The sequence below is a fragment of the Brachycentrus maculatus genome, unplaced genomic scaffold (genome assembly GCF_059751285.1).
Source record: "Brachycentrus maculatus isolate JH-2025_06_01 unplaced genomic scaffold, ASM5975128v1 h1tg000010l, whole genome shotgun sequence".
NCBI classification, from domain to species: Eukaryota; Metazoa; Arthropoda; class Insecta; order Trichoptera; family Brachycentridae; genus Brachycentrus; species Brachycentrus maculatus.
The window spans coordinates 591,784-604,891 of NW_028280764.1; the positions used below are offsets into that span (position 1 = coordinate 591,784).

Below are 13,108 nucleotides of genomic sequence, written 5' to 3' on the forward strand. Positions count from 1 at the left end.
TTATTTGCCATAACTGATTTCAGTGCACCATTCACTTTGTTCCCAGCATTCACTCTCCTTTCTATGTCTTTATCAATCTTTCCATCCCTAGAAAACATACTACCCAAATACACGAAATCATCTACCTGCATTCTTCTCTTTCAAAAACCATAATCTTGGATTTGCTAACATTCATCAATAGATCACTTGATGATGAAACAGATGTTTAAATTAATTAAATAATTATATTACAGCAATTTGATAGAATAAGGAAGGCATACGCTTTGTTCATACTTAAACTTACGTCCTATTTTCGAGTCAGTAAAAAACATCAATATGGGCGCTGGTTTGTGTATGGAACATAAATATATTTACTTGGTTAGGTAGGTACACTGATACAATCCAAACCCTAAAAAAATCGTTTATGCAGACTTTGGCGAGTTTCATTTTTACCGACACGTATGTATGTAAATATACTATACAAATACCGCCATGATATGCTTACGTTACGAGTATATTATACATAATTGTTACCGTGAACTTGGCTTATCTCGTGATATTACACAGTCAACATCTCGCGTCACCAAGCATGTTGCCAACCTTGTTATAATAAATATCTACCGCAACCTGTCTTGTCCTTTTCTGGGACTTAATTTATTATTCATTTATACGATTTATAATGTCTTATGTCCATGTAGACATCTTGGATGAGTGTACACCTAACTCCATCAGAGTTGACCCGAAAATAGCACCAACACAGACTGACCGAGTGATAAAAACTTGATAACTTGACGCTCCGCCCATTAGGCCTCAAGTTTGATATTCAACAATAACCATTAAAATCAATTGTATGTATTATTTAAATCACCTTTGATTACCTTTGTTACATAAAATTACTTACAACATTTTGAGTGTGTCCTAATACTTGTTCACAAAATCTGGATTATCTCCAATTACAGGAGTTATTTTCATATTATTTTTTGACATCTCATCAAAGATGAAGAAGAATATGGAAGTCTGGGCATTTACGGATATTGGTTCATATATAAAGAACTTCCAAGAATTTGAGTAGTGTGGTTGTCAATAATGGGTAGAATGGTGAATGTTACACGTGTGTAAAGTGATCACTTAAACCAGCCGATGACGGTCGTCAGCCCCGTAAATGCCCAGACTTCCATATTCTTCTTCATCTTTGATGAGATGTCAAAAAATAATATAAAATTACTTAATTTATACAACTATTAATATATTGGTATTAGTTAAAAAAAAAAAATAATTATGAGAAAAATTTCAACTCTTGGTAGATACAAATTTATGATAGATTAGACAAATATAAAATATTTTAAAAAATCAATTGAAAGATGATGTTATTTAAAAAAATAAATAGTATATGGATATCTGTTCGGTTGATCAATTTTCATTTCGAAATCTGTACTTGAAATAAAGGGGAAAAGTACGCAGTGATAGATCAATATTAATAGTCGGTATTTATTTTGTCCGCCTCCGTAGTGTAATGGTCAGCTTGCTCGGCTACCGTTCTGGAGGTCCCGGGTTCGATTCCCAGGGGGGTCAAATAAATATAAGTGATTTTTTAAAGTCTAATATTTATTCCATATTACCCTGGGACTGGTACCTGAAGTGGAGGGCTGGTCACCTTTCCTTCATGTATTAACGATCAAGATAACACTGCGTTTGTATTATGCAGTGCCCTATGCACCATTGGGTACGGATAAGGGTTTGGATGAAAATGAATTTATTTGGTCTGTATTAGGTATTTTTGTTACCAAATTAAATAAATAACCCCCTTATCATATGTTTCTTCATCGATGTCAATGATGGATTCGATTGACTTCGACTGTCGAATTGGCTTCAAAGTCATCAGCTGAAATACGCAGAATCAGGCAAATAAGTTACTAAATCATCATGATAACCATCTAAATCTATTTTTATAATTTGGACACATGCGAGTGCCCCGCTCTCTCACTTTAAATACCCAAGTATTTTTATTCTATAAATAGCCTTTTGCACGGAAGGCTTACTTTAACTTTTGAGTCCCCAAATTAGACTAGCTACACGACATAACGTGTATTGTAATTACAAAACAACCCCCACGTCTCTCCTCTCTTCCGTTTTGTGCCCGCGGTTTGTAGTGTTTAGTCGTCGGCTGTTTCCTAATTCCTCTACAAAATTACTCCTGTCCAGTCTCGTAAATATATATAAAATAAAATCTAATTGGATGTAAATTGGGCCAAAGTTAATACTCCTTAGATTCGTATAGAAAACATATCGTTCGAAGAAAAAAAATTACGGTCTGTAAAATGACGTAATTTCTCTAATAATAACACAACACACACAGACTTTTAGAATGATTAGTTTAATGAGCGGGCCATACATACATTATGGGCATACTCCGTACTTAAGTTTGTGTACTTCTTTCGCGGTCATTCCTATATTTGGTTTCGTTTCCCGGTTTCAAATACATTCACAACTAGTTACGCAATGGTGTGGTTCTTTTGTGGCCTATATTATTACCATGGTTGTCCGAAATATTATGATGAAGATTACTTAATACATATATACAACGGAAATAAAGGCTAACAATAATTTATTTATACAGTATATCCCGGCATTATAATGCAATAATTTATACACGATAATGAAATATGATCTTTGAATGTTTGAATATTGTATTGCATTTTTTTGGTGTTGCATTTATAACACTGATACCTGCTTGTGTTTTGAAATATTGATTTTGAGTATTTAACCTTATCGCAAAATAAATATAAGTATGTTTATTACCGATCAAAATAAAATATAAGTATGTTTATTTAGTGATCACCTTGCCTTCATGTAAGTAATGATCAAGATAACACGGCGTCAATTTGATGCAGTGCCCTATGCACCATTAGGTGCGGATAAGGGTTATAAAAATAAAAATAAATGCTTATTACCGATCGAAAGTAACGATAATCTACTCAACGCGTTATCGTCTCTTTGGAATCGACGCCCAAGATGTATGCGCATTACAAAAGCGTTTTCAGCATAAAAAAGTTTGTAAATAAATTCAACTTTGCTTGTAAATAAAAATCCAAAAGTATTGTTAAATTTATCCACACTTAACTTATCTACGTAGAGCTTTTGCAATAAACCTTCGGATGCTTTCTTAATTATCAAACAAAATAAAAATGGCAGATTCTCAAATTTAAAAATTTGGAATAAAGTATCAAGGGGTGAAATGAATTCAAAACTAAAAAAGGATTAAGCTGAAAAATTATCTTTATCATAGAAAATTATTGTGATAACATTATGCGGAGATGGGAAAACATAAAAAAATATTTTGATCAAAACTCGTGTACCCATAAAAATAAATGCACCGTTGCCTAAGCGCCTCTAATAAGGAACAATTATTTACTAACAGGAACATGCGTTCTCGCATTACAAAAATATTCATTTTATGCATTCTTGTGTAACTGAATCACTCCACTGAATCTCGATTCTTTAAGATGATTAAAAAATAGTCTAATGATCCGAATTGAGAAATCACTTTTACCACTTACGTTATGTTTATGCGAGATAAAATCAATTGTATTTCTAAGCAGTAAAGGTAGTTTATATATAGCCCAGCATCCAGTGCCTTACCAATGAACACAGAGGAGGTAAACATTTATGTTAAAAAGTAACACATACCATATACATAATATTATCGTTTGAAAGCTACCTGTTGCACCATACTTCAGTAACTGATCGATTCTCTACTGGGTGCCAAAATATACTATTGATTGGAGAGATATCAATCAGAATCAAGAATATATATATATATATATATATATATATATATATATATATATATATATATATATATATATATATATATATATATATATATATATATATATATATATATATATATATATATATATATATATATATATATATATATATATATATATATATATATATATATATATATATATATATATATATATATATATATATATATATATATATATATATATATATATATATATATATATATATATATATATATATATATATATATATATATATATATATATATATATGTACATATACACACACATATGTACGGTGCATAATATGTAGGGTGTCTGCGCCGTCGCATTCCATGGAAGAGATTGGAGGACTGGAAAGTGATTCGCGAACCATCTTGAGAATTCGTCTTCCAATGCAAATTTGTCGATACCTAATACATACATTGTGTATGGTAATATCTCACGCTACAGTTACCATCGCGCGGCCGCGTCCATGCCCCATCCAGCGTACGGGCGAGTGTATGGCGCGGTGTGGTGTACAGTGCCAGTGTGGAGTGTACACTTCACAGGGTACACACACCGGCCCGAGTAGTGGAACCTCTCACACCGGCCCGGAGGAATGTGCACGCACACCGCCTCGGCGGCAATAACGGGGCCGTTGAACTATGCACGAAGACAGCCATATACAACTAGTTGTTCTACAATCTCGATTGTTCGGGAAAAATCTTCGTGTGTGCGTGGATTGACCGTGTACACGCACTCACGCACACACCGAGCTACCTCAACATGCTTGCCGGTTTATTGAGAGTACTCTTAGCTCTACGCCGAACCTCCCGTTTTAATCAGTACCTACTTGTGCTCGCATATTTAATTACCTTTTAATACCACTCTAAAGATTCTTATTCTTTCATTTAAGTTATTGAATTCATTCAGGATTTTTTTATGATACCAGTGGGATTCTAACGAGAAACTATATACGCGAAAGTGGAATATGAACCTCAGTGCGATACTCATCTGACTAGTGCAATGTTGGAGGACATTTTAAAAATATTTATATTGTTTTTACTATATAAAAAAAACTATTTGTAGTTATTATACAACACAACAAAGGCACAAAGTAAGTAAACAAAGGAGTTATGTAAAAAAAACGCGTAAAAGTTCTTTCGTATTTGCTTCTTATTTATTGTTACAACCTAATCCAAATGCTTTGCCAAAAGTTTGCCTATATCTGGCGACATCGCACCTGGTCGACATTACAGTCATAAATATAACAATACATATCACGGAAATGTTAACAGAATAGTCAAATCAATAAAATAATATATAATTTAATGATGTATTAACTAACACCTGTACGTTAACGCCCTGTCACTATCCGGAACTAAAATAAACACAATTCGTGGCTATTTATGTTTTTTTTAATGTATTATCTCAGCAATATTTTTGATTTTCCTTGAAAAAATATTTTTCAGTTAAAAAGTCTGGACAAAAAAATCATGAATATTTTAATATTCGTTAATTGAATGATTCCAAACTTTATATCACTCATTTTATGCACCTGCGGTTCTGTCGAGATAATTAGGTCATCCGTTTCAAGGCCCACGGAAACGGAAAGAAATAAAATGTATTTTTCCAACGTTATTTAATTTTCCTTTTTGCGCTCGACAATAGGTCGTTATATTGTGTGCTATGCAAAACATAATATTATTAAAATAAATGCACAATTATAATTCTGGTATCAACGATAAATTAGAAATGATGTTTCTTTGTACGTTAGGATATGCGGGCTGTCGTCTATTTTTTCATTTTTGTTTGCAGATTCCAGTTGCTATTTTATCAGGTCGTTATCATCTGATGAACAACCTATACATATAGGGGTGTATTCAAAAATGATGTTTTTAACGCGTTTTGTTATATATCATGTATTATATAGTGGTCATAACTGGGTTTTAAACCCCGGTCAATACATTTTTTTTCTGACATAATTTTTACGTTTACGTGTACTGGCCATCTGAGGCACAGTATAACACTTGAGTCTTAATGTAATTTACGATCAAGATAATTCCAAGAGTATAACAATGGTATGATTCAGTTTCTAAATTCTCATAGTATATCTACTCTATAGAGTAACAGTCGACTACTATAATATGATAGTCACTATTCCGAAAAACCGTTCGTAAAAACAGTCTACCACGGAGTATGTTTTTTTTTTTAATAATCCATAAAGTCAAACATTTATTGTATCATAATGATAGTCTGGGCATTTACGGGGCTGACGACCGTCACAGGCTGATTTAAGTGATTACTTTACACACGTGTAACATTCACCAATTCTACCCATTATTGACGACCACATTACTTAAATTTTTGAAAGTTCTGTATATATGGACCAATCTCGAAACATTGTTCTAGAACGTCGATCCAAGCATATCGAATTCATCTCTAATATTGATAAGGAAGATACAATTTGGGATTTAGTTTTATCTATCCCTTATCACTGATAATACTCTCTCTAGAGATCAGTTGAAACTAGGGTTCTACTATAATATTAAATAATGTATCAATATTCATTTAATATTACCCTAATATTTATTTCCGCCCCCGTAGTGCAATGGTCAGCACTCAACGGCTACCGTTCTGGAGGTCCCGGATACGATTCCCAGGAAGAGGTCAAATAAATAAAATTATTTTTTTCGCTCTAATATTTGTTCAATATTACCCTGGACTGGTACCTGAAGTGGAGGGCTGATCACATTTCCTGCATGTGTTAACGATCAAGATAACACTGATTTTATATGATACAGTGCCCTATGCACCATTGGGGTACAGATAAAGGTTTGAAGAAGAAGAATATTTATTTGATGCTACCCTGGACTGGTACTTGAATCAGAGGGCTGATCACCTTTCCTTCACGTGTTAACGATCAAGATGACACTGCGTTTATATGATGCAGTGCCCTATGCACCATTGGGGTGCGGATTAGGGTTTGAAGAAGAATGTATTAAAGCCATATTTCTGCTATTATGTGTAGACCGGTACGACTCATTATGAACATGTGATTCGCCGATCCCTGGTCTAGTGAGATTATCCTCTACATACTCGCCTTCGGATTACCAAAGGTGAAGGCCTTAGTAGCCCCAAATGTCTAGACAGGATTACGCAATCTCCTTGCAGTGAGCATCAATCAAGAGAGATAGTAGTAACTGACAAATACTAGAAACACGAAATCTCAAGGAGTGTGTAAATATTGTACGTACGTACTTAGATTTCATGCGCCATTTAGTTTAGCAAACTGAAAATTATTTGCGTTGGGATTTGAGACTATAATACGCAATGCATAGAATTGTAAAATCCTAAAATCTACTAATTTTTATGCACAAGTTGTTAGTTTTACATATCGCTCACTCATTTCGAGATCGTCATAAATCAAAAATCGTCAATTTTCAGTTGTGCATGTTTTCGGAATGCCCAGAAAATGTACTATATTCCAGCAAAAGAGGCATATTTTAAACTTAATATTTACCCGCTACAGGGCAGAAAGTGTTGTTTTTGCATTTTGAAGAAAAGGTATTGTTTAATGATTTTTTTGAAATATACTAGATATTTTTCAAATGGAGAAAAAAGTTCAGGTTTTACCTTAAAAGATCTGTTGCGCAGTAAAAAGTTCAGTAAGTGGCTTGATATTTATTTTAAAACATTGTATTATATTTAAAAACGTTCTCCTGAAAACTCAAGTTTTTTGATTTATGACGTTCTTGAAAGGAGTGAGCGATATATCATATCTCTACTCGATAATAATTCTGTTGAAGTACGTTAATTTATATGGATATAAAAAATAAATAAATAAATCATAATATGTATACTGTCCAGACTGCGAAATTAGCGTCGCGGATTATATTCCCGTTAATTGCGAAATAAACTCATTAAAGTTGTCTAATTTATTTAATTTTCGTGTCGTGATAAGCGTATTTTTTATGATTTTCTCTCTTATCCTTTCTTATCTGTAGATTAGTGTTTAATAATGAGGCTTCGCGTTTTTCTTTATTTTATAAATGTAAAAATAAACATTAAATTTTTGTAAAAGTATCGACGAGACGCTTTAATTTAATCCTCTTACGCGTATCTTTATACATCATCTTTGATCCTTTCATTTTATAAAGATTTAAACGTCAACTCCTTGAAGATGTTTGAATGTTAATATATATATTATTAAATGGTGGGTATGTCTGAAAACGTGTAGATCTAAGATTTTTCGGGACTGTGTGAGAAAATCAGTCGAAGTATGACTGTTTACTCAAAACATCGGAGCTGGTTAGCGAAGAAAATAAAACAACAATAATGGGTTGTTTGATGTGAGGGAACCCAGCCGGCACAGCGGAGCACACGGACTGGGCTTCACGTCCACGAGACCACGGTGGAGATCAAAGAACCGGAATGTTCTACCGAATATGATATAAAAACGTGTCCCCGTCGACCTCGGGCTTACCTACGGTTTTTCCAGCAGAACATTTCGCCTAAACTCGTCGTTTCAGATTCGCTGAAATGTGATACTTGTATTTTATTACTACTGGGAATTTCGCTCGCGTCAGTGTCGCGTTGTCGGTGTCCTGTTGCGCTAAGTTTGCGGGTATCGCGGGAGGCGGAGGCTAGAGCGAGCGGAGTAGAGCGCAGAGCACCTAGTGTCGGCGCTGCAGCACAGAAGAGCGTATCCGCCGCGGCGCACGCTGATGTACTCCGTATCGCTGGATGACCTAGATGCCGACGCGAACTCTCGCTGGAACAATGAACCGGATATTATTTGGACTGATGTTCTGTACTTTCGCTAAAATTTATTGCGGAACGGAGATTTCAATGAAATCGTTCCAGATTTCGTCTGTTTCTAGTTAACATACAAGCTCTATACGCAACACACACCCACGCGTACTGCCTAACTATTGTATACTCGTGCCCGTGCGGGTTAAATCAATAGAGAAATGCATATCTTACCGACTCTATTGTTATCAACCTAGCGAAATGTACTCGTATTTCCTTTTATAAAAAAAAAAAACTATCGGATGAAACTGTAATTTAAAAATAATGGTGCAAAAATTTAATGTGGGATCTAATGCAAAAAGTTACAATTCTGGATAATTTTAAATGAGGGATTAAAAACCACTATAAATATATTATTGACATAAGCCGGTGTAAAATGAATGAAATAATAGTCTAGTAGGCCATCATGCGCGATGTATAAAAGTATACACGTACATGTTATATCGAGAAAAATCTTAGTTAATACATGCTTGCGAGAAAAAACACGTATTAGATTGGTGCATACTAAAGATTTGGTTTGGAACATATACCCATACACTTTTACCGTTTACGTCGAAGATTGGTTGAAGCGAGTAAATCTAGAAAATGATATACCTAACAGTAATTTTCGGGACTCTGCGCGAACCCTATAATTGGCTCGGAAACCGTTCCTGGACGTGTCGGCCCGAAGTCATGACTCTGCGGTTGGCACTATTGGCTCTGGCAGTAGTAGTGGACTAAGGGCACTCGGGCCGGCACGTACTGCGCGCCACGGCGGCCCCACGGGGGGATGTGCCGAATACCGCCTCCGCCGCTCACTAGTGACGTCACGCCCCCCCCCCCCGCCCGGGGAATGCCACTCTCGGTGGAATGCCTCCGGAGTAGTGTATGCATCCATCGCCGTTCAGTGCTCTCCTCCCCCTCCCGCGCCACGCTCACTCCTCGACAAGATTAACCGTTCGTCTATGGTATTCGCGCGAATTCTTCGCGGCGGCTGGCTCCTTCGGCGCTACTCGGTGTTCTTTGTATTTATATAGTTTTCGGGATTGTTCTCACTGTGTTTTCTCTTTTTGTGGCAGATAAAGCTAGAAGTCGACTAGCCCCGTGGTGTGAGTGTGACGTGATGGTGTAGCCGTCAGGATATGGTGCGCGTGGAAGTGGTGGCGGGGCAGCCGCCCCCCTCCGCGCCCTGCCCGCCCCCTGCCGCCGCGCAGGGCCCCCCGGACATGTACTGCTCGCCCTACGGGGACTTCTACACCCCGGAACACTACTTCGTGCCGCCTCCGGACATGTGCTCGCAGCCCCCGCACCTGTGCACCCTGCACGGAGAATATGGTTAGTATTTTTAAAATTTAAAATTTATAGTGTCCGCCTCCTGTAATGGTCTGTAGTGGCCTGTAGTGTAATGGTCACCACGCTCGGCTACCGTATTGGAGGACCCGGGTTTGATTCCCAGGGGGGGTCCAAATAAATATAAGTGATATTCACTCTAATATTTATTCAATATTACCCTGGACTGGTACCTGAAACGGAGGGCCTTTCCTTCATATGTTAACAAGCAATATAACATCGCACCCAATTGTGCATAGGACACTGCGATGCAATGCCTTATGCACTATTGGGTGCGGATAAGGGTTATAAGAAGTATCAAACATCCTGTGATGTGGCCAAGTTCTGGTGTTTGAGAGTGATGTACAAATGTTGACTACCTGCTAAAAAATATCAAAAATATTTCAAAGGAATATTTCGGTATGAGATAACATACATTTTCCTAGATATTTTTACTCGGAACAAATACTTAGGGCGAAACACATTTTTTTATACTTGCAAATGATTTTTTGTTGTTGTGGATACCAACAAACATTTAAATGTGATACGACTTTAGATTTCTTCACCTATCTCCAAATAGCTTGTTTCAAACTTTTAACAGTATAAAACTAGGTATGCGATATGTTTTTGTTAAAATTCTTAACTCCAAATTAGCTATGGTTCATACATCCACTGTTATCATGTTGCCACTTGGATGTATGGGCGTCTATCGCTTAGATATTCTGTTTGAATAAGAATTTAAAAAAAAAAAGATTCATGAATGAGATGGTGAATTTCGATTTTGAAGTAGGTTATATTGGTTTTAAATATGGTAACGATCCTGTTTTACTTTTGCTTTCCAGCTTCCATATTATAGCTTATGTTTCCTTTTGCTTTAAAACGGAATGCTTAAATTTAGTAACTCTGCATCGATTTTGACTTGTGTGCTGTTTGATCTCGATATCTTATCTTGATCCGTGGACTCGTTCTCCACTTCCTGGCCGCATGCAACACATTACACTAAAACTTTGTTGCAATTATTATATTACTTTATTTACTACAAATTTTTGTTTCATTACATTTTACACCTTTAGATCAATGTTTTTTCCTGATGAATGCTGTTGTGATATTATAGTATGTGTACTAATAAAATCGTGGGTGTTTTTTGCCAGTATGGCAAACGTCAACTCTAAAATCCCTGTTCTCTAAAGCTATTAGCCTGCATAAAATACACGCTATTAAACTTAAAGTTGAATTTACTTTAAAAACCACATATGTATGATATTTTAAACAATTAAGTGTATTTTTCCAGTTTATAGAACGTAAAAAAAAAACTTTATAACATGCATCATTAAGTCAAAATTTCATATTTTCGAGTTAACTTTTTTTGCCTGTATACCCACTATATATACATGTAATTAAAACGCTCGATATACTATTAAAGAACTTATCATTGGATGAAAATGCTTGGTTAATCAACAAGTGGAATCACATATCAAGAATAACAAGTGTATCATAATAGAAGTTCGAATGGTGAAATAATGAAAGAATGCAAGGCTGAGAAGCATTATCGATAAGGAAGGTGTGTTGAGATGGACGTGTGAATCGAATAAGTGAAGAAAGAACGGTAAAATAAATTTATGAGGCGAATGCAGTATATGTTATCCAATTCCTGCTTGGAGAATATTTGCTCTTTTTATGTTATCTTCAGCATTTATGTACCTATTTTAAAACGTTAAATTATAATATGAGTATATGCATGTATTTAAAAATATAGTTTTAACTATATTATTTCGAGAAATAAAATTACTTTGTGTTTTGATCCACTCACATTTTTATTAACCAACTAGTTTCGGCAACAACCTGTTGCCCTCTTCAGGGTTTGATTTATGACTAAACATATATATATATATATATATATATATATATATATATATATATATATATATATATATATATATATATATATATATATATATATATATATATATATATATTATATATATATATATATATATATTATATATATATATATATATATATATATATATATACATATATATATACATATATATATATATATATATATATATATATATATATATATATATATATATATATATATATATATACATATATATATACATATATATATATATATATATATATATATATATATATATATATATATATATATATATATATATACATATATATATACATATATATATATATATATATATATATATATATATATATATATATATATATATATATATATATATATATATATATATATATATATATATATATATATATATATATATATATATATATAAAGAAACAGTGTACAAGTTGTTGGGTTTCAAAAGAGTAGGGGTGAGGGTAATGGTGTTTTAAGGAGGGGTAAGAGCAAGGAAGGGGATTTACTCTGTTTAGGTTGGGTTTGATTTTATGGGAAAAATATTTAAAAATTATTCAAAACATAGTTTTAACTACTTTACATCGATTGATGTGTTTCATTTATTCCTATAAATATTTATTTTTAAATATTTTGTTTTGCAAAAACCACTGAATATCTAATAGCTGTCTTTTTCATACAAAATCGGGACATAAAATTGTTATTCTCGTTCGCCTATTCCGGCCACAATGAAATGTAAAAGGAACGCTTATTAATGATCCGAAATCTGGATGTTTCTATTTTATTTTATCTAATTATTTAAAGTTTAACTTAAAGACAAGTTATAAACTTAAAAGTGTATTAAATAGCTTTGGAAACACAATATCCATCAAATAATTATAATATATGGATATGTCTGGAATCACCAAAGGAGTGATATCTTTATTCAGTGGAACCTCTCATAACGAGTAATTCGCATAGCGAGTTTTTTTATAAAGTTGCTCCCTTAACGAGCGACATTTCGCATAACGAGGGTAAGTCCCCTTTTCGCGACATTCACTTGTGTTTCGCTTAACGAGTAAGATTCTGGAACGAATTTTGCTCGCTATGAAAGGTTCCACTGTACTTTATTTCCAATTTTGTTTGTTTGATTTTTTTTAATATGAAGTTCACTTGTGAAAAAATGTAATTAAATGGTGCTCTTGTACAGAAATGCTGTATTTGGTGAGTAGCAAAATATCTCATCGATATGGCTCGGGGTCGTGGCCAATCTGCACAGGTCGGAGGTCAGCCTCTGTATCCTGTGTCACCGATGTTTCAAACGCCAACACGATAACCA

The 13,108-nt window shown here is 34.2% G+C and overlaps 1 protein-coding gene across 1 annotated transcript in view; it reads left to right on the top strand.

The window, feature by feature from the left end:
• Positions 1-13,108, top strand: part of mtgo (miles to go) — a 116,403-nt gene that overhangs the window by 43,737 nt on the left and 59,558 nt on the right. Inside the window, exon 2 of the mRNA XM_088261379.1 lies at positions 9,641-9,896. Within this exon, the coding sequence (XP_088117505.1) occupies positions 9,704-9,896 (193 nt within the window). The 5' untranslated portion in view covers positions 9,641-9,703. The remainder of the gene's footprint in view (positions 1-9,640; positions 9,897-13,108) is intronic.